Genomic DNA, 22,798 nt, shown 5'->3' on the forward strand with positions numbered 1-22,798 from the left:
ATCACCTTCATGTTGGCAGCTCATATCCCAAATACATTTAAGACTATAGGTCTTAGAGAAGGCAGAGTAAAGACTTCCACAGTTGATTTCCAAGAGCTTTGGAACGGGTGCCTAATGGCAGGTATACTAGTTCTTATGACTTCGAAGTGTTACAGTCTTGATTTATTCCACTGGTTATATGAGCTGGGTTTGGGCCCATGCCATGTCAACCTCCCATTTTCCTAAATGAAATGTTTTTATATAGTTTAGTTTCAAGAAGAATATGACTAAGTTTCTAACAGTCATTCTTTTCTACCTCTCGGGTAACTGCGAAGTAGCTGAAGAGATTTGACTCAGTTTGAGAATTACTTTCTTGTCTTCTGCAAGGATATGTATGTTTCAGAACTTTGTGTGTGTAAAAACAATGTAATTTATTTTGCAGCTTGATTATTGATGACACCGCCAGCATAATGATTTCTACTTATTTACGTTAAATTAAAAAGAATGCTTATTAGTCAGAAAGCAAATTAAACACTAAAGACATCCTAGAACACAAGATGCATTTTATCACTCTTCCAATATGTGAAGACGTTTCAGATCAGATAAATTAATGCTTGCTTAAGATCTTGAGAAAGGATGTGTTTGTCAGGAATTAGCAAGGAACAGGGAGCACTATGAGCTGGTAGAGGGTAAGAAATTGAGAGTTGGGCCGTGGTGTGGGGCTCAAGGGGAGCAGCAGGGCAGCCCGCCCTGCAGCCTGGGGGTTTGAGGGGGCCTGAGATCAATGTTGGGGAGTGGCAGGGGTCAGCAGCTCCCTATGGGCCACAGAGATAGGAGCTAAATGAGGGAGCAGGGCAGCTCTGGGAAGGGTGAGCAGGGCCAAATACAGCCCGGGATTGCCAGGCAGGTCCAGGTGAAGATGTCAGTCCATGAGTCTGGGTCCAAATCAGCAGGATAGTGGCCAGGCACAGGTATGGCTGATGTGGTAGGAGCTGTAGCTCAGCAAAAGTTAGGCTCAGCCAGAAAGCAGCTCCCTGGAAAAGCACAGCACTGTCTGAGGTTGCTTCACCTGAGCCCACCAAAGGAAAGGGGCAGTCCCAAGTTGGCTCTTAGCCCCAGAAGCCAAACATCCATGATCTGTGTATGTTATCTGAGTGGGTATCTAAATATTCATCTCTTAAATCCATGTTTTAGCAGTGAAGGACAGGGACAGATATTCCAAAGCATTTTGGAGCCAAAAGCTGAGTACCAGAAAGGAGCTCTATAAAATCACCTTCATTTTGAATAATCTTTTCTCTGACTACACTCATGCTGGGGGAGACACACCACCAAATGTCATAGCTTCAAGAGCATGCTTGTTCGGGTTGGTTGTGCCTTGGTGTTTTCATTGAAAGACTGATAGGAACCATTTGGCTACAAGGTGGGATGTATTCTGGTCAGGGGGGCTGGGTCCTCAGTTTAGCTAGCTGCCAGATCTTACCTATTAACTCTGTGCTTCTTTCTCATCCTGTTTTTAGATATTTTTAAACAGCCCAACTTAGGCTTTTGAGCAGGGACTTTCCTGACATCTGTCTTACCTTGCACTGTGGTACTACAATTTTTGCTGGCTGCTTCCGGTATGAATGTAAAGACGTAAAGGTAACAAAGAGCTCTGCTAGCCTCTTGAGCTAGCAAAAGGCTGGCTTCTCTACTTCGTTCATAAATTAGAAGAGTTTTCAAAAGCTCATTCTCAGCAAGCTGCATGGTCATAATGGTCATACTATTCATGATCCTCCTTTATTTTGAATGTAGAGATAATAAAATATACATACTTTAGGAATTAAAAATTGGTTGCATACTAATATCTCCATTCTGATCAATTTATCATTAAAACATTAGTTTTATTCCCCCCCAAAAAAAAAGAAAAAAGAAAAAAGGCAGTATTATGCACAGGGTTTTTTGTTTGGTTTGGTTTGGTTTTTGTTTGTTTGTTTGCTTTCTTCAGTAAAGCACAAAAACAATCAACTCCATCTTTTGTCTTTACTCTTGGAGGTCTGGTTTGCTGACAGTGTGTCTTAGCACAATCATGTCCTACACCAAAAAATTCCATATTTGTTGGTGGAAATGGTGGTAGGAGTAACTTCTGGATTCCCCAACTACACTTACTTCATTTCCAAATTCTGTGTGTCTCCTTTCTACTTTTGCCCCCTACTCACCATGTTCCCTACCATACAGGACCAGCAAGCCCATGCCTCTGTTTTTCCTATTTTTTCCCAATATTGGGATGCCTACAATGTCCTTGTACCCGTAGTCCAGCTCATCAGATCTTTACTCCCTTTCCCAGCTTCAGTCCCTTGAGCATCCTGAGCCTGTTAGACTGCAGCATTCAGTATGGTATGCCTATTTTATCTGCAAGCAGCTGCAGAAGCTCTCAGATTGAGCCTTTTTAGGGTCCTTTGAGGGAATCAGAGGGAGCTTTCTTTGCACCTTGTGCAAATAATTGGGAACTATATCTGCAGTCTTCCAGTCCATATATATATACCACAGTTTGGGAATAGCTGTGGCATATAAAACAGAATGTTGTACAGGAATAGCTGCAATATTGAAATAATAGAGCTTAAACTACCTCTTTATAAAGCTCAAAGCCTCTGATGCTAGCACTAATAAGGCTCCCTTAGTGTTAAATGCAGCTAGGCTTTATACCTCTGAAATATCCCAGTGTAGATTCTAGTCTGTTAGTAAAGTGTCCTACAACCTTCCATTGGTGTTAGTAATCCTTTTTTCAGAGGTGTGGTTGAGCCAGAGCTTGTCCTTTCCTTAAAGCAAAAGGGGATCACATCATAAGTGCTGCTTCTTTCTCTATTAGATAAACACTGAGTTTGTGGAGCAGTGACCTCTGTTCTCAGTCTGAAAGTGTATGACAGCTCTCCAGGTAAACAGAATGTTTTCAAAGCTTTGTGGTTGGCCTTTGTATGAGTGCCTAAAATGGAGGCACAGGCTAAGACTTGGTATTGAAATTATTTTCCAAGATTTTAATGTTGGTTTGATCTGAAGAGATCTCACCTTATTCTAAAACATCTGTTTAAAGTCACAGCTAGAAATGTGTTACTGGGGGGGGGGAGGGGGGTTATGCTGCTTCTACTGATACCAAAACGCTGCTCGAGAGGCTGAAGGGCTCCCATACTCTTCTCCAAGGGCTCAAAAACAACAGCAAAGGAAAAAAATAAAAAGAGCAAGGGAGTGAAACACTAGCATAGGTGCCAGCTGATATTTTCCTGTGCCACATTGCAGGTTTTATAGTGATGACATTGCAACAGAGATTCTTTCAGGGGCTCTGTGACTTGAAATGGTAAGTGGCTGTTGTAGGCATCCTTCTGACCTAAAACCTTACTAAATAGGAGTTAACAAAGGACTCGTTCCTTATGTTCACATGTCCCAGTGTTCCTGCCACTGTCATACTTATGATGTGGGACTTTTTTTTATTATTATTTTTCAGAATTACAGTAGTTAGCTGACAGATACTTCATTGTTTACTACTAATAACAGACAGTATACATAAGGGGCAAAAGCTAGAAAACAATGTGAAAAAAAATGATTGCAAACAAAACAAAAGAACCATATTGGAAATTAAGTTCTCTGAATTAATAATAAAAGATTTCTTAAGACATTCTTTTAACAAGTTTAATACCATTTTGACTGATACAAGACATGCTTCATTTTAGTTCTTTGGTGTTCATTGTTTAAAAATGTGCTCATGTGTAAGGAAATGAAAACATTTTTGAAAAGAAATTAAATCATAGTTTTGTTGTGTATTTGGAACACAACAGATAATTAAATCTTCAGCAAATTGAGTGCAATATTTTGACGTCTAGATAAAACTGCATTGTATCCTGAAGCTGCTGTATTTCGTTTCTGTGCAATGTCTTTTCTGTAATATGTACAGTAATGTGGTTTGTCTCCATTACCTATACAATATGCCTTCTTTTTTGAATGATATCTCGAGTATGATGTCATTAGATAACTTCATTGCAACCTCTTAATAAATTGGTTTCCAGGTGTTTAATATTTGTGATATGCTGCATAACCAGCATTTGCAATATTTGCCTAAATCTTATTTGTTTTTAATCATTCCTGTCATCACAAGGTAAGATATTGCAGCATACAGCCAAAGCTATGTAGAACACTATTCATTTCTTGAGAGCTGGAGTAATGTTTTTTCCAGTGCTTTTTTGTTTAGTTACATTTATTTTTCTGAATGGATTACATGAAAAAAATTAAACCATAATTCTGCTGATAAAAAAAAAAAAAAAAACTACAAACTTTCAGCATGGTATTAACCAGAAGATGGCATGTTGTTTTCCCTCACTCCTTTTTCTTTATTAATTATTAACAACTGCCTTTCTCCTTTTTCTGTTTTTTCAGTTAAAGGATCAAGAAAGTTAAGTCTGCCAACAGATCTTAAGACTGATCTTGGTACGGTAGGCGAAAGCCAACAGTTTTAAACTTCCTTACATTCATTGGCAAAACATTTTACCAACTGATCCATGAGTTAACACAATAACCTTGGAGGCTTTGTCTGAAAAGGCTTTCTAAAAACCACCTATTAACCCATACAGTTCTGTTGGCAGCTCTCAGCATTTTGCTTGTTTAATATTCATTTATTTTATGTAGACACATTTTGCTAATCATTACACACTGTGTGTGTAATATTTTGTTATGAAGTGGTTCCAGAACTTTTGACACACTTGAAGCAGTATAACTGGTTGTCAGTTATGTTTTTCTCTGCCTTTAACACCCAATGCATGCGCTAGTCTATTTCTTTATTTAACATACAACTTCCGTGCCATGGCAGTAATAAGATAGTTGAACGTGTATATTTTATGGTGGTTTTGAGCTCTGCAGATGTCAGATCAAAAATCACTCATTTCTGTCTCAGACTTAGCTAACTGTTAAGTATGCTGTCATAACCTTTTTCTCAATCCTTCTTCAATTTTTCAGTGGAAAAGCATAGTAAGTGAAAGCAGAAGGTTCACCTCAGAAAGCCTAAAATGAAATTAATATCTTGCATAACCCAAAAATGTTTGGGGCAGATCATGCCCTTTTAAATATTCACATAAACATAATCACTCCTGGCATTTGGGGCGGAGTGTATGCTTAACAAAAAGATTTTTATAATTATTTTTAAATATTCTCAGTATCAAGGAGTCCTTTTTGATTTTGCTGTCATGGGAAGTTTCTCATGTAAGATGACTGAAAAAGCTGTGTAGCCATGTCACATCGCTTTGAATGTCTTTTTAGAGATAGATATTAAAGATGGATCACATTCTTACATAATGCAGCTGAACTTAATTTCTGTCACTAGGAATCTTGTGCATGTATAAACCAATGTAACACTGTTCCCCAAGGCAAAAGTCAGGGTAATAAACATGTCTTCTACATTATAAATTACGGAAGAATTTAGAAAACTGCTAATAGCTCCTGATAACGGTTAAGTAAATAAATGCTGCAAGATCATTGGGAAATCCAGTCCAGATTATGCAGATTTCAGTGTACAGAGTGAATTAGTTGAAATAATTTACTCCATCATTAACAGTAATTTTTGACATACTAGGAATGTAGGAATACACCCCAAAAAATGGAGTGGAAAATTATAGTACCAATTCTCTAGAGATTTAAAAGGAGCGACGGAGGCAGCTGTAGACCTGTAAAATGATTTTTATCACTAAATAAATGGGCAGCTATTAAGAGTGAAGGTGAATATGTAGAGAACTAGAATAGCCATAGAGTAGGATCTAAGGCTAAACTATGTTCCATAGGTTGGACTTTGCTTTCTTAGTATTATATTAAAAAGATCATTTTGAAGGACACATAGCATGAAATACATATGTATTATGTTAGCACATCTGAAAGATTTGAAGCATAACCCAAGAAAAAGATAAATTTAATGTGTAAAAGACTGGAATTAGAGGTATTTAGCAAAACAAGAAATAAATTTACATAACTAGAAGCGGTGAGGGCTTTAATATATAACATGAGAATGAATAATAAGATTTTATTCTGGTCAACATCTTGAGATACAACTTTCAAGTTACATGTCAGAGGAAAAAAATGCCTTACCCACAGCTTTCTGGCAGTCATGCTGGGAGCTGGACAATGTTGTAAGCATTGCCTAGAATATACTGAAAAACTGAAGGCAGTTTTATGTTTAAAAAATAATAATAATTAAAAAGGCACAAGGATTGGGAAGCAGGACAGCAATGTACAAAGAAAAACTGTAAATTCAACCTATGAGTATAAGAAACATGAAGATCCATCCTAAGTATGACAGATGTAGGGAATTCTGAAGATGAATGGAATTGTTATAGTTTAAATTGGACAGCAGCTGAGTACTACACAGGCATTCACTCTCTTCCGTGACCTCTGAAGTGGGATGGGTGAGAGAATCAAAAAAGGTAAAAACACAAGAACTCATTGGTTGAGATAAGGACATAAGAATAAGAAAAAAAAAAGTGATGCATAACACAGTTGCTCACCACCAGCCGACCAATGCCCATCTCATCCCCAAGCAGTGCCAGCCCCGACAGTTTTACTATTGAGCATGACACCATCTGGTACAGGATGTCCCTTTGGCCATTTGGGGACAGCTGTCCTGGTTCTGTGCCCTCCCAGCTCCTTGTGCATCCCCAGCCCCCTCGCTGGCAGGGCAGCAGGAGAAGCTGCAAAGTCCTTGACTCAGTGCAAGCACTGCTCTGCAACAACTAGAACATTGGTGTGTTATCAGCTTTATTCTTATCCTAAATCTAAAATATGGCACCATACCAGCCAGTAGGAAGAAAATTAACTCTATCCCAGCTGAAACCAGGACAGGAATGTATAATCATATCCTTGATTTCAACAGCCCTGTTTCTACCATTCCTCCAATTACCCATTCTCATTATTTTTGAATAATGTAGAACAAGTTCAAAATAACCTAAAAACAAACAGAAGACAGTTTGTTTCAACATCCTGCAGGAACTGGTAGAGCTCCTTTAATTTCAAAAATTTCTTACAGAATGGGAGGTATTACCAAATTTTCACTTAAGCATTTGTTTGTTGTTACTACTACAGTTATTGGGTACTCTGTATTCCTATGATCAGGAAGCCTGATAGATTGCTAAGGATGAAGCATGTGGAAGCAGCATTCAATGTATAAGCTGCCCATTACTCATGGCTAATCAACTGCAGAAAGCAGCTTTTTTTTTTTTTTTAAAAAAAAAAAGGGGGGGGGAAGGGAAGGGGAGAATAAAAAAAAAAAAAAGAAAAAGAAACAAAACAAAAAGCTTGTTTTACTTCTGCTTCATGACTCTCTTAGAAGGGCAGAAGATTCCTGTTAATTATTCTGGTCATTAAAACTGTGCTGAATTGTAGATAGCTTATTTTGCAACTGGCTGGAAAGCCTTTTTTTAATGTAAGGAGCTAAATTTAAATGAGAGTTCCTGGAAAAGGTGATAAATAATGTCTGCATTTCGTTTGCATCTGTTCCAAAATGTCCTGGCTACACTGGTAGAGCTTATTAGGGATTATTTATCCACTGCTGCTTGTTGTCTGAGATTGTACCTATAGTCTTAATATTCAGGGGATAACAATGCTGTCTGGCCCATGCTTGTATTACAGGTACTGCAGTCACCACTTTCAAATGGTAAGATGTTGCACATCCATCCTGTTGGCTCTGGCTCAGAGGTTTTTCTGATACATTGCCTGCTTTCAGCACCAACTGCAGCTAATTGGGAAATATATTATCATTTGGCAGCTTACAGTTCTGCTCCCTTGTTAGGATGTGGTTCGTGTAATGTCCTTGCTTTCACTTTGTTTTGAATTAAAATAGTAGAGGTTAAATCTATTTCATGTGGAGGTGCTACCGCTGCTCGCACTACCTTAGAGGGTTGTTTTCTAGTATTTAAAGGAATAATATGACTGAGGGTGTCTAGTTAAACCTTGTCAGGATTTTCATGATTTAAAGGTATGCTGGGACTCTGCATTGACCTTTGTATGACTGGTAACTTAGCTGACCTCAATATCTTTTTATTTTGAGGTAGTGACTATTATCTATCATGGCTGAGGAACTTGTCATATCTGTGGATACCATACCTCCATACAGAAATGTGGGAACATGTCATATATGGAGAGACATTATAACTTCTTGATAGTTTTAGCTACTGCAAATCTGTAACCCAATTTGGATTGTCTAGAAGGAAGAAGTAATGTTGTTGCGTATACCGTACAGTTTCTCTATTAGTCTTCAGATGCAGCTCAGAATGGCAGTGTCTTTATTTTGAAACCTAATGCTGTTTCCCAAAAGTTTTCTGAAAAGATAATCTATGTTTCCATGGACTGTTGCAGCGAAATGAATTATCAGGATAACCCTAATCAAAGTGGGGAATCTGGGCTAAATATATACATGTACAATTGCTTTCATATGAAAGTTTTCAAACTTTGCTTCACCAGCCACTTTAAGCATCGGCTCATATTTTTCTCTTATGCTCATTTCTTTAAAACCTTTTAAAGTTCCCAGGTGATCGTAGGGAGCTAGACACAAGCACCAACTACAAATCAACAGACTCAGTGACCATCAATTTTTATTTAATTCCTCTGAACAGATGGTTTCACTGCATGAATTTATGCTATCACCTAGCCTTTAGTAGACAAAGAACAAAAGAAAATGCAAATAGAGACAGACATTTTTCTTTCCCCTAAGATGCGATCTTCAAAAGATTAATATAATTTCCCATGCTTTCTGCAGATATTTATAAGCAGTGAATGAATTCTTAACCTAGCTCAAAGATAATGTCTACCATTTTATACGGAAGTGAGAAACTAGACAAAGTACCAAATAAGCTCAAATTTTTCAAGATTTGAGAAATGTTTTCTGATGCAGAGGTCCAAAAGCTTTGATTCTGAAAGTTGTCTTCATAAAACACATTTGTAAGAGTCAGACAAAGAAGCTTTGGTTATAACTCTGTATTCTGTTTTATGCTGTGTATGTTCCACCAGGCTTGTGAAATCTGTTTGATTTTTCTTTCCTCAAAGATTTATGCATATAGTAAAGTAACTGTAGTATGAAAATATGCATCATTTGATGCCTTTGTACTTCATTAAAAGGAAAGTGTCACTTTCTGGATGCTCCTAAGCCTATGAAACAGAAGCTAGATGCCGTAAAGAAGACCTCATTTTTATTTTAAAGATTGGCAATAAGTTTACAGCAATTCCTGCTTTACCCTTTCAAAGTAGTTTACAGCAGACGTTATTAGATTCATAATAGACATTGCTTTCTAGTCACTACTTCTCTCAAACTGCCTCAGTTGCCCCAGGACAAACATCATGCATTCATCTGGCAAAATTTCAAAGCTTTTAATCTGCTTTTGCTTACTGCCTGGTTGATTTTAAGTGGAGCATTCTCTACTAGTTTTTCTGGCTCTCGATTTGTAGGGTTTCTTTTCAGGGCCAAAGAACATTTGGGAAAATTCAAAATTATCATAATTTTGACTTGCTTCCCTCCTTGATCTGACATATTTAGAAAAAGCAATCCAGACATGAATGCCTCCAAGAACAGAGATTCTGCAACCCATTCTAGTTTTTGACTGCCTACACAGGAGAAAAAAAATCTCCTAATATCTAACCAGTATTTCCGCTGTTCCAACTTGAGTCCTTTGCTGTTATTTGATCACTGTGCACATCTGAGAAGAGTCTGGCTTCATCTTCTCTGTGTACTCAGATCAGGTAGTTACAGACAGCAATAAGGTTGCCACTGAGCCTTCTCTTCTTGAGGCTGGGGGAAAAAAGTAGTTCTCGGCTTCTCCTCTTACACTGTGTGTACCAATTTCCTTATCAGGTTGGTAGACCTCTGCTGAACTCACTGCTTTATGTCAATATCTTACTTGTAGTGGGGAGACCAAAACTGTGTACAGTAGTTGAGATGCAGTCTGACAAATGCCAAAAAGAGGGGAAGAATTAATCCCTCAAGCTGCTGGCTATGCTCTCATTGATACATTCAAGGATGTGGTTTGCCTTTTTTGCTGCAAGTTTGATCTTTGTTAAGATGAAAAACATTGTGGCTTGGACTAATGTCTTCTACTTTTACAGGAATGTTTTTAAACATTTGGCTTCCCTGCAATTTCACATTATTGGTTTGGGATTTTAAAAGAAGTCTTTCATCTGTCAAAGGTCAAGTGTGTGACAGCAGTAGTTTCTTCCTAAATTAAGTGAGAGAAAATTTATGGTCAAGCATTTTTTAAAGATGACCGGTATTAACTGATATATTAGTACTCTGCCAGTCCAAATAACCAGAAGGAAAAAAAAGGAACGAGAGCTGATAAGCAGGTTAACTCTGTTAACTATCACAGCATAATTGGCATCTGTTGTGGTTGTATTTCAAATGCAGAAAGGTGCTGTGTTCTGACTTCTAATGCTTCCAGATTTAAAAAATAAAAATAAAAAAAATTTATGATGTATATTGGAGATTTAACAAGCAAGTAATCTAGAGGAAAGGTAAGTACTTAAAATTACCAAAATGCGACTGTAACTGTATAATTGGTATAGTTAAATGTAGTCATGAATGAAAAGTAGCAACATCTGTTTGTTAGCTGAAGCCACCAAATAAGCAGTTAAGGTCGTCATGCTTTTAAGAGTTGATAATAACAACATGATACTCAACTGGTAGGCTAACATAATACTCACTGTTCCGAAGTTCTCTGGTTTTACTTGAAGAAGAGTTCCTTACTGAGGACTCTCAAAGGTAAGTCATTTTCCTCTGTTTTCAAGAAATGCAAACATATGTACATTATTCTTGCATTCTGTGGTCTCTGTACACTTTTCAGGATGTGATACTCTCAGCAGCCTTTTCAGGCCAGCGATCAAAACCTGGGGCTACACATAGACTTACCAAACCTGCCTGCACCCAAAGGTTCTCTGCAGTAATCTGATGTGGGATTAGACTCCCACAAACACTGTCATTTGTAGGCAGAGACTTAATCATGAGACAAATGGTCCTATCACCTTGTTGGGACTTAGAACAACATCCATAGTTTTAGCAACTGTGCACAAGCAGAAGAATATTTAAAAACTAGAACTTTAAATCAGAAGTTATCTAGCATACAATCTGCTTTTGCAGCACTAAAATAAAAACGAGCAATAGTTACTAATTTATTATTTACAATAAACTGCTATCTGTCAAAAATCTACAGTGCATAAGGTTAACAAGATTGAGTTTTTGTTTTTGTTTTGTTTGTTTGTGTTTTTTAGAATTGTTTGCTGCATAAAAAAATTATGCAAACTTGTTTATATTTGGAATGGTTTATATGACAAGGTCTGTGTCTTTCTATTGAGCACTTGCATACAAATTATTTATATACGAACATCTATGGAGTGGACCAATTATACTGGCATACAATCAAGAATGCTTTGGACAAAAATCAAAATTTTGCACCCCAAATAACTAGGAATAGCAGATACATAGCTTGCTAATAACGTGGCAAAACGAAATGCTACCTGCTTCATTTCTTTTCAGAGCTAATGATGTAGAAATTATTTATAACTTAGTGCGAGATGGCAAAACAAGACATAGGTCAACAACAAAAAAAAATAAATCTGAGGAGTAAATAACCCTGTTGTCATTTCAGTATTTCAAGGTAAAAATTATGTCTGGAGATCTGTAATGTTTCTTAATGTGGGTAAGCAGAATTGAGCTTGTTGATGTTCTGCCTTTTGTTTACTGTTGTTTCAGTAATTAGATAAAGAAGCTAGCTCTAAAGAGGCATTACAAGTAAGTGAAGCAGTGCTAGCTCAATTATTTCAGATATTTTTACCTCTAGTTAACAAGAAAGATTTTGTTAATACCTGGAGAAAAAGACAAAACCTTGAAAATCATTATGACATAGCTTGTCAGGAGAATCTGGTTAGAATAGACTACAACTACATTTTTTGTAATTATCTTACACTTTGTTAATTCATATTGGATGGAAAGGTAAGTTTTGTTTAGAAAGTCTCCAGCTGATATATTCCATGCCTTATTTTTGTCCTGTTCAAGCTGAAAAAATGCTTCCAGTTCAGCTTCTTTGAAAAGGTTTAATTTTCAAAAACTGGGAATTAAAAACAGATTATTTTTTTTCAACTTGAAAACACAATTGCGATGTTCCTAATAGGGAATATGTGGGACTAGTTGTTACCTGAGGTAGTCACTCGGTCATCCACCCTACTTGCATGTTTCAGTGTTGTCCTCTATGCAGCGCTGTATGTATAACGTTTCATGATTGTTTCAGAACAAATTCAAGTTTTCTGTCTGTGTTTTCCTGTTCATTGCACAAAGCGTAGCAACAATTTCTGTTAAGTTATTGCTGAGGTACACTGAGTCCTGTCTACTTTCTGAGACAGTCAGTCCAGCAGTGTGATGTTACATGATCACTAGAAATTCAGCAGAAGAATCTGAGGAATAGAGTTAGTTCCAAGCAGTCTGAAATTTGAGGAACTTGAGGAACTCTTCACTTCGTTCTCAGGGAACAAAGATGAATTTATTTTTAGATTTGAACTGCCAGGTTATTGAGATAAAGTTAATGTAAAGGTGATGTAACAAACAGTAATATATTCTTAGCATTCCTCATTTAGATATTGTTTATTTTGTATTTTGATTTCATTGTTTGTAACTTGGCAAAAACGTTGGTTGTGGAAGGTTGGTTGTTGTCTATCAATGACAACATACTTAAAATACTTTGAAGTGGTTCAAAATGTGTTATTCTCTGAAAATAAAACCTGTTCGCATTTCTTTCAGAAAAATGGTGATACCTGGGATCAAGTGCATTATAGGAGCCTGTTACCATAAGGGGGATACTATTCCATTACACAAGGCAGTATATTGTAAAGGCAGTGTGTTATATTCTTGAGTGTGGACCTAAATGTACTATCAATATAGTAACAGTACAATTCATCCTTACTCTTCCAACTGGAAAGGCACAACGGTAAATACATGTATGTGTTGGCAGAACATCTGCACCAATATCTTCTGCTAGGTCTCACACCTTCTCTCTTTACTGGCTGACAGAACTGCACCAAGAGGAAATTGTGATCCTGACTTTGGAATGGATTTACTTTTAAGAACAATCTGTTAAAACTTTAAGGTGTGCTCTGTGTTCTCACACCACTTTTATACAACTTTTGCTTGTGTGCAACCTTGAGACTGTCCTTCAGGCTATTTGTACAGTTATGTGAGGTCTCTTTTTTCTTGACCTAAACATGTATCTCTTTGTTGTGTAAAGAAAAAAGCTGTTAGTCACACATAATCATTACCTAATCTCTCATTTATTGATAACACACAAAAATCCCCAAATAGAATCAGACTTTTCCTCCTTTTAACAGCGTAGAGTGTAGTCCTTAACACTTACTGAAGAAATTCTCTGGGACTTTCTCATTTTTCATGTTTTTTCTGCTCCGTATTAAAGCAGCTTTCTCTGTTCCTCTTGCCTGCTCTTTTGTTGATTACCTTATTCCAGTTGAGGAAGTTGGAACCTCCCTCAGATCATTAGTAAGAACTGGTTTTCAGCTAGTTTTTCCGTGATAATTTATCCTTTTGTTAGAACTGAAAAGCAATGATCTTTCTTACCATTTCTTTAGGTTTGTCATTTCCAGTGTAACAACTTCCTCGACAGCAACTGCAAATTCATGTTTCTCCTTTATGACTGATGTTTTCAGTACATTTGGTTTTAACAGAGATTCAGCTTTTCTCTGGTCCCTTTTGCTTTTTGCAAAGGTCGCCAAGTAGTTTAAAGCAGTTGTGTGACAAGGCAGGTGGTGTCTCATATATGTGTTATTGTGTATAAACTAAAATTAGCATGTCCATGTATATATAATATGCTTCAGGTCTGTGTAATACTCAGAAGAATCAGATTAAATTTGAGGCTATCCAGCAGGCTTGTTCTGTCATGCTGCACATTGCATCTCTCATAAGGCATCTCTCAGTAGTTCCATCAAGTTCACAGTAACTCATGCCTTGTAGTATGGGGTAATTTTCTATAATTACTTCCATTACTTGCGTGAGCCTTACATGTTTAAATTAACGAGCAGAATAGCTGTTCCTGAGCCCTGGCTATTTAGTTTACTATCCACAAACAGGAGAAAAGGGTGCTGCCCAGGTAGAGTGGAGTGGCTGTCACACAGTGTGATGACTGCTTCAAGGAGAAGCTGTGCTGAGACAGCATGCCCAGATGCAGTGTATTAGTAAATCCAGGACTTGCTCCTGGGATCCAGGACCAGTAGGGAGTATAACACAAATTCCCTTGACCCCATGGGGTATACTCAGATTCAGTTAAATCTCAGCTGGGATCGTGCGGTGCCAGTGGCAATGACATCTGCGGGAAGGGAGAGGAGGAGATGACAAATGCAGTTGTGGAAAGGGGTAGAAAAGAGAGAAGGGCTTTTTGTGCAGTGTTTTTTTCCTAGGCAACTTATTCTATCCCTTCTACAAAATAAGAGAGATTTAGGAGCTGTTGCACTGTTGCATCAAAAGCACTGCTATTTAAGTACAGTTAGTATCTCCATTATCAACTGGTGCTCAATACCAACTAATATTCTGATGTGAGAAAAGCCCATGACCCAATGACAAAAGCAGTGAGCCAGCAAACAAAAGAGTTTCAGTGTTGTTCTTCCTTACATGTTGAACAAAGCTGGTCTTCACAAAGTCTTTACAAGCTTTCTCTATCTGTTCTTTGGGGTGACGAAGACGTCTCTTATGGCAAAGGAGGATCAGGTGATTCAGGTCTCAAAAGGCTAGAAAATCATTGCAGTCATTTTGGTAAAGGGTGGTAGTACGAGCATCCTCTTAATTTCCCTTACAAAGTACACTGTAGGAAATTACTATTGTTTTTTCCTCTCACTTTTCTTGTACACTTTTTTTTTTCATACTATGCAGTAAGGAACCTTTTCTTAAATAATACATAACTATTCTTCAGAAATGTTTCATATCATTGAGCTTATACCATAAAAACATGCACATAGTTCCTTTGTAAATGCATACTGGATTTATCTGCTTGATTCTTAACCTCTCAGCAAAAAATGTTGTAGTCCTACTTCCCAGAATTATATTATTTTTTTCAATGTCTTTTTTTTTTTTTTTTTTTTTTTTTTTTTTAATTAAGGTTTGCAGAGCTGTATTGCTCCTTGATGTATAGTTGAAAAATAATATCTAATCAGAATAACAGAGCTGTGTTAAAGTATAGAAGAGTGTGTCACTGATCACTAAACTCCCCCTTTCACTCATTGTTCTAGTATTCACTAACGTTTCACCGACTTCAGTACTTGAAGGATGTCCCTGCAGCTGATTTGTTCTTTACACAGGAACTGGCTTTGCTTATTCAGAAAGACAACTAAAGGGATTTAGGTGCCCAGAAGCTGTTGATTATTTGTTTAATTTTGGCCTGTGAAAGTAAACTGAGACAAAGCAAACGTACTAAAAGAAACAGCAGAATTTCTCTTAAAATATAGCACAGTGAATAGGGGTTGAGACGAATTGTGTCCATTCTGCACAATGTTCAGGAAAAGGGACTCATAAATACTGTTGATGTTTCTATAGAATATGATTCTTTTTTACTCTGTTATGTTCCTCACCACTTCCTAGGATCCCCCTGGAGATAATTAGATATCATGCTGAAACTCCTTCACACAAACTGAATTTTGAAGAAAGGAAGCAGCTGGATGAGGATGTATCTTTTGCTGAGGTTGAACAGTCAGCCTGTGCCCTTGAACAAAGCCCCGATCTCAAAGGACATTCTGCTGAAATATATGAATAGTTCCAGTATATTTTGGAAAATTTCCTAAATATAACTTGAATGAATCATCCACATCAGTTTGATATCTGCTGTTAGCTCAGTTAATAGCTATGTATTAAGAAACATGATGGGAATCATGAACGTTGTGTCTCCTACAGAGCCGTTTCATTATAGATACTCAGTCTTAGTATAGACACTAATTGCTTTCTAAAATATAATTCTGAACAATTCTTTCCTGTTTTGTTCATCGAGACAGAACTGCTTTCACAAGTAAAGGATATGATTTGCACGTTAGAAGACTACGTATAATAGCACACTATATGCTGTATTCAGTATAGAATCTGTTTTATCATCTGAACGTAGAAATAGCTTTTCATTGTGTACAGTGGTGCTATCATGGCATGGTAACAAAGAAACTAATTTTTCTTGGTGTATTAAAATTCATCTTTTCCTTGGATACAGTAAAAATTGACAAGAATTATGATATACTGAATATGCTCATATATAGAAACCTAAAGACTAATTCTGAGATATAAATAACCTGACATTTAAAATGGGGGTAGAAACTTCAAGCTCACCCTTACCTATAGTATTGAGCTTTCATTGTTTTGAATAGCTGACCAGCTGTTTACTTAACAAGTCTGGATTATCTGCTGACCAAAAGTAAGTCAGTTATACACAACTGTATATCTTTTCATAAGCTGAAGGGAAAATTGCATTCAGTAATTCTTCACCTCATATTTGTGTACCTGATGTGAGGGGAAGTGTAGTATTGTACGAATGTGTTGTAGTCCATTGATCCCATCCAACCCACTCTAAAATCAGATCTAAGTCTTGCTCGGTGGATTGTTGTGGTCTAAAGACCTGTTTTCAGTGATGAAGAACAGACAAATGTAGGCAGCGTTTCAGGCAACTGTGTTTTGTTCCCTGCCTCATCAGATGGCAGCATGTGCTGTGCTGTTTGACCACAGCCTCTAGCAGGGGTCCAAGGACTCAGCCTCACATCTTTTGTTCTGTAGCAGACAAACATATTGTTCAGCAGGCAGTTTCTTTAGCAGTAAGATAAATCTATGTGGGATATAAAGAATAATTTAGAAACATTATGGTTAGTTTTATAACTGTCACAAATAGGGGCAGTTAAATACCTGTGTCATTGCAGCTTCTAGACAGGTAGGGAAGTTGTCCAGCTCAATCTTGCAGTAAATTACACTTGCAGTTCTTTATGAGAGCAAAAAGGAAAGAGAGTTTTCAAATTTATTTGGTATCTAATAGGAGACACAACATCAAGGATGACAATGTTACCCGCCTTATCTTGACTACCCATGCACAGAGGTCAATAAAATGCTGTGGGATTCGCAGCTGTAAGAATGTGTACCAGTTCTATATCCCTCAATTTATTTCAAAATATACCTTAAAGATGTGGTGAGTTATTCTTACATATATGTGCTGCATTGATAAAACAAACAAAAAAGGTTACTCTCAGAAGATCTAACTTAACCCATTCTTAAATATCAGCACTAACATCTCTCCTCCATTCTGAATTTTGCGAGCTGGCACTTTACCTAGCACATTTTGCATTCACTTTCCAGATCACGTGAATGGTCACTGTACAAGTCCAACATCCCAGAGCTGCAGTGCAGGAAAACGACTTTCCAGCGCGGACGTCTCAAAAGCAAACCGCCGAGGGCCTGGGAGGCCCCCCTTTAGAAAGGCGCAGTCTGCAGCCTGCATGGAGATTTCCCTCCCAGTCACCACAGAAGGTGGGTGGCAATGACTATTTTGCTAGGTATCTGTGAATTTCTCACCAGGTGTGGAAGTGATTAAATTTAGCATGATCCTTGTCCTAGTCATTGCCCTGAACTGCTGTCTTCATCTGACTGTTTAGAATTAGAACAAACCCTGTGTGCTAGTGTTGTTACTAACCAGCCTGCTCCTGAGCTCTGTGCTGCCTAGGGATGCGGTATGCTGAACCTCACCAAACTCTTAGAGCTGTCCCCTCGCCTGTACGGATGGGGTGCTTTGTTCTGGAAAAGCAATTGTTCATAGTGGCTTATGTACAGTAATCGTGACAGCTAGTAGTACTAACGTTTCAAACTCTCATTGTCTCTACTTACTGAGTCTGAAAATGAATAGGATATTTTTAGAATGCAAGTTCAGGCTTTGTATGTATTTATTGATTTAATGGTAGTAAATATGGTATAAAATTCCACAATCCCTGGCCACTGACGACTGTAAAATTATAGTGCATAATCTAATCAATTTTTGTATTTATAATGAGCTTCTAGTTTTGCTGCTTGAAAAACAGTCTTCAGATCTTGATCTACCTGGGTGAAGAGACTTAATTAAACTTAGAGATACAAAGTGGACCACTTATGGCAATACGTTGTGCTTAAAATCTACAATCAGCCTATTTTAATCTCAGCAGTGCCAGCTATTTAACTGCAGATTAAAAGAAGGAACATTCAGCTGGTGTGTTTTCCTTCCATCTTGGTAGTGTTCCCACTCTGGTATTGGCATCCTTTACCCTTGTCTCCCAAGCTTCCAGCGCCCCCTCATTCCTGCAACAATGCATTGTCTATGCAGAAAATCTTCAGCCTAGCAAAAACTGAAAAGAATAGTATCAAAGTAAATGTTGTAAGACTGTAGCGTTGATTGTGTTAAATTTTAGTAATAGATACGCAATAATATTTAAACAACATAAGTATTTTTTACACTTAACTTTTTTTAAAGTCCAGTTTTTAATTTTAATGAAGATGCAGAATAATTTCTTAAGTGCCTAAGAGATAATAATCTCCTATGGCTATTGTTTAGGCTGTAGCTTGGCCTGAACATGATGCTGTAAGTGAAAGGCAATCAACAATACCATGATTCTACATATTTCTTGTAAGGAGCATTTGTATCCTAACATGTCCACCTGCAAAGGTGTCTGCACCACAGAAGTTCTTTATAACTGGAACCTGTTCTCCCTTGTTTTTATTATTATAAATAGAGATAGAGCAAGGGGAATTATTTCACTCAGTGTGTCTTTTTTTTTTTTTAATGTAAGTTATTGCAAACCTTTGTTACTAGTCGCAAATTGCTAGAATGATTTTATTTTCTTTATGACAATATAAAATATTAAATTCTTCTTTGACCTTTCTTCTGACTGCTGTGGGGGTCACAAAACAAAAATAGGGTCTACATGTGTGAGACCCACTAAGAAAATACCCTAATTCATCATGGAGGGGTTCTAAGATACTGTTCTTGATAGAATGGAGGTGCTATCCGAAAGACTGTTGCAGTGTCCTCTGTCATCTCCTTGCATTTGATTTAAGGATACTGTTGACCTACATTGATCCACAGGGTAATAGAGCAAAGTATGGTCAGATGCTCTCTGAAAAATGGTTGTGTTCACTAAATGTGTTAGCCTCTTCCAGCTATGTCATTAAGTCTCTGGCAGAAATCATCTCCCATTGCCAGAGGCTATCACACCAGAACAAGACACTGGTGAAAGATGGATCATTTGTGCTGTCCCTTTCTGCTTCAGTACAGAAACACTTAGCAGCTTTCTACATTGGGTTTACTTTATCCAAATGCCTTTGCACTAAAGCAAACGAGAAATGCCCCCATGATCTATTTTTCTGCCTTTATTAGATGAGCATTAATCTTCTGCAGAGTAACAGGGACAAATACTTGGGAATAGTAACATTTTACCTGAAACTGCTGTTTCTTCAGTGATCATTCAGCCATTGCCTTAGTTTGTATGTAACACTAGACTGTTTTCACATATCTATATATTATCTCAATTAAATTCTTGTAATCATAGCAAAATTACACTTTGTAACAATACCAAAGAAACTGCTAGGCCAAGTTGTACCTCGTTAGCACAGGTATTTTATATCTTCCCATGCATGGCAAACATAGCGCTGCTTACTGGCATCTGTAGTATAGAACTGGCCTTTAGGAGGATGTTACAGTATCATGGATTCTTCAAAGATGAAGTTGTAAACTGAACAGCAAAAATGTTAAATCACATTGTAGGCATCATGTAACATATGGTGAAGTGTAATCCTCAAACAATTAGTTATAAGGAGTAATGTGGTTTGCATAGTAAACCTATAAATTTCAGTTTTAATGTGGATTAATTAATGTCTTGTGTGTAAAAATGGTACTAAAGTAGATTTACAAAGCTCTGAGCTGTTTATAAATTCCCATACACAAGGGCAGTTTTCATCTGTGTAATCACCATTTTTCCTCTATGTGATGATGATGATCATAACTCTTTCATCTTCCTCTCTTTATGCACCATACCAATATGGTAAGTACCACTGCATATGATAGTTCATAGTGGAAGATTCATCACTACCACAACAGTTTCAATTGCTTCGTGTTTCTCTGCATTCTATGTAGTACCAAACTCTTCTGCAATACATGTATGCAGATACTGCTGTAATATCGACACTACTTGTATCCGAACTGGCTACAGTACTACACAATGCTTTTATGCTTCTTTTCCTTTTCTTTCCCATCCTCCCAGAGTAAGTAGGGTCACTGGCAGGCAGAAGAGGGAACCTACAAACCCCAAAGGTCCCACTGACCCTTGTGTAGAAAACATTTAGTAATACAGTAATACTTTGATGGCACAATGAGGCTTTCTGTGTATCCATATCATGAAAGATTCAGTTTCTACAGCTCATCACTAATTATAATACCTATACATTTGATACTAAAGTATATCTCTTTCTAGAGAGAGTCATCTAACTTCCTTTCAGGGACATGGAGAACATTAACGTGACTTGAAAAAAAGTCCTTTTCAAATGCATCACCTGTGTCATGGAAATGATATTACAACTCTCAGTAAGGTCAATGAAATGACTGTGTTATAGTTCTTCCTGCTGCAAGAAAGAGTCAGACAGATCCTTTAGAATAATTTGTACTGAGATGTAATATTAGAGATTGTGGCTTGGGGTGGTCCTTTAGTGAGTGGGTTTGTATGCACAAACATACGTGTCCCCTGTCATCAGGTTTATAAACTAAAACATTTTTCTGATGATTTGCATTCTCTCATGAAAAAGAAACCATCTGTCCAACTTGTATGAACATTTTGTAGATACCTGTGGTATTATTCTTTTGACTTCTAGCTCTACTAACTGATCTGTCTTGAACGATTGACATTCAGCCATTTTTCATGCATCTTTGATTTCTAGCCATATTGTTTTGGCAGGAGGTTGAATTTATTTCTGAGTTGTTGTTGTTGTTGGTTTTTTTTTATTGAATAGTATGGTAGAAAGTGATATGATCCTTGAAAATTCTTAGGTTGGAGCTAAGGAAAAGGGCAAGGGAGAAGGAAGATGAGAAGTTAAAAGACTTGAGAAAGAATATGCTGAGAATAAAAATTCTCTGCGAATTGTGGAACTGTGTTTGATCAAAAGCTTCTGGCTGGGCTGTTCCAAAGTAAAATAAAACAATTCTCTCTGTGTGAAGAATTTATTGGCTACTTAGGAGTATATGCTGCAATAAATAATGGATTTATTCACAAGAAGTTGCATTTTATATTTTCCTTTGGCGAAGCAAGATACATATTTTATGTCCTTGCCAGAAGGGTAGTATTTCAGGTTAGCATTTGGTAGGATTTTATTCTTCAACCTGATTAGAATTTTGATTAGAGATTGCTATCTCAGAAGTACTAAGCACTTTCTATACATAAAGAGAAAATCCTTTGTGTGGGGGTAGATAATTCTTGCCTTTTCTTAAGCTGAGTGCCTGTCTCTGAAGCAGCACTGATGACACTTGGAGATTTATTTTAATAGTTCTTCCAGTTCCTACTCTTAAAACCACTTCTTAATTGATTAGATTAAAAAGATAATACATTTTGGTGACTAATCATAAGATATCTGTTAGAATAATATATCATTATTCTCACATTGGTTTTCAAAACCAACTTATTTAAATCTGATCTTTTGGTACAATAGGAACTATATTTCCAGCGTTTCCATGGAGTGCATTTTCAATCAGCCTTCACGCACTAAACTTTTCTGATTTCATTTCTGTTAGATGTCTTGGTCTGTTCCAGCTCTGGACTCCAACTAGCACCCTGTTTTACTTGCAAGTGTCTTCACAGAAACATTGAAAGAGGAATTATATTAACCTTTTGCTTAGCTTCTTTGGGGAAAATATGTACTCCTCCATGGCTTGCCTTCTGTCCTGTGGCACAAATGCAAATCAGTCCATCTCAGTCCAAGAGCTAGTACCACATAGTTGTTAAAGCTCCGTTTCCTTCTAGAAGTGCAGAGATCATAGCCTGACCACAAATTTCAGTGTAGGTGAAGAGGCCCAAAACATCTGTTCTTTTTCTGCATAGAAAAATAAAATCTGTTTTTCTATCTGGCTTTTATTGAAATTTTAGTTGAAAGAAAACATTGATGTTAAAGAATAAAAATAATTTTTTTGTGGGAGGGAACTCAGTGTGGTTATACTTGTATAGCTGGCTGGATATGTGGATGTGTGCACAGATACATATGCTGTCATGCAGTCTTCATTACTGGAATAAATTCCAGCTAACTCTGGTTTCAGATTTGAAATTTCACTGTTTCTGCTTTTTTTCAAACATCCTGCTTTTTTAAGCAGTTTGCATTCTCCAAAAGGTTTTCTCTGCAATGACTTGCTAGTTGCCATCAATTGCTGGCAGACTCTGACTTCTCTTTCCTTCTCATTGCTGTATTCACACAGAAATGGAAACATTCTGTATTTATCTGTCCATGTGTGGTTGTATCATATGTCTTAGGAAGGAAGTAGAGACAGAGTGTTTTCCGTTTGAAATTTAGTATTTTGAAAACTATTTTCTCCCACCATCAATGATAGAAAACTGTCTTTCTGGGTTTGATTTATTTTCTTTTCCCCATTACATAGTCTTTAACTAGACCAGTTTCACCACCTTAGACTGGAAAGACCATTTAGATCTTTGTGCTACAAACTTAACTCTGATCAAGAAATCCTTACAAGGGTTTGATGTGCATTGTAATTTTCTATGAATGCTAAGAGCAAAGTCTTTGAATTTGCTGTAGATTTCTTTA

The 22,798-nt window shown here is 37.2% G+C and overlaps 1 protein-coding gene across 9 annotated transcripts in view; it reads left to right on the plus strand.

Annotated features, from left to right (window-relative positions):
* The window catches only part of STXBP5L (syntaxin binding protein 5L), a 196,862-nt gene that overhangs the window by 155,624 nt on the left and 18,440 nt on the right, over window positions 1-22,798 (plus strand). For 4 of the 9 annotated variants that reach the window (XM_084500832.1, XM_084500834.1, XM_084500835.1 and 1 more), the window contains one exon: window positions 17,336-17,506. The exons of 2 other annotated variants lie outside the window; for them this stretch is intronic. In XM_084500832.1, coding sequence (XP_084356958.1) covers window positions 17,336-17,506 — 171 coding nt within the window. Of the gene's footprint in view, window positions 1-4,380; window positions 4,432-17,335; window positions 17,507-22,798 lie in introns of all 9 variants that reach the window. 3 more of the 9 variants (XM_084500833.1, XM_084500836.1, XM_084500839.1) reach the window with 2 other exon arrangements.

Source organism: Aythya ferina, assembly GCF_964211825.1.
Source record: "Aythya ferina genome assembly, chromosome: 1".
In the NCBI taxonomy this organism is placed as follows: Eukaryota; Metazoa; Chordata; class Aves; order Anseriformes; family Anatidae; genus Aythya; species Aythya ferina.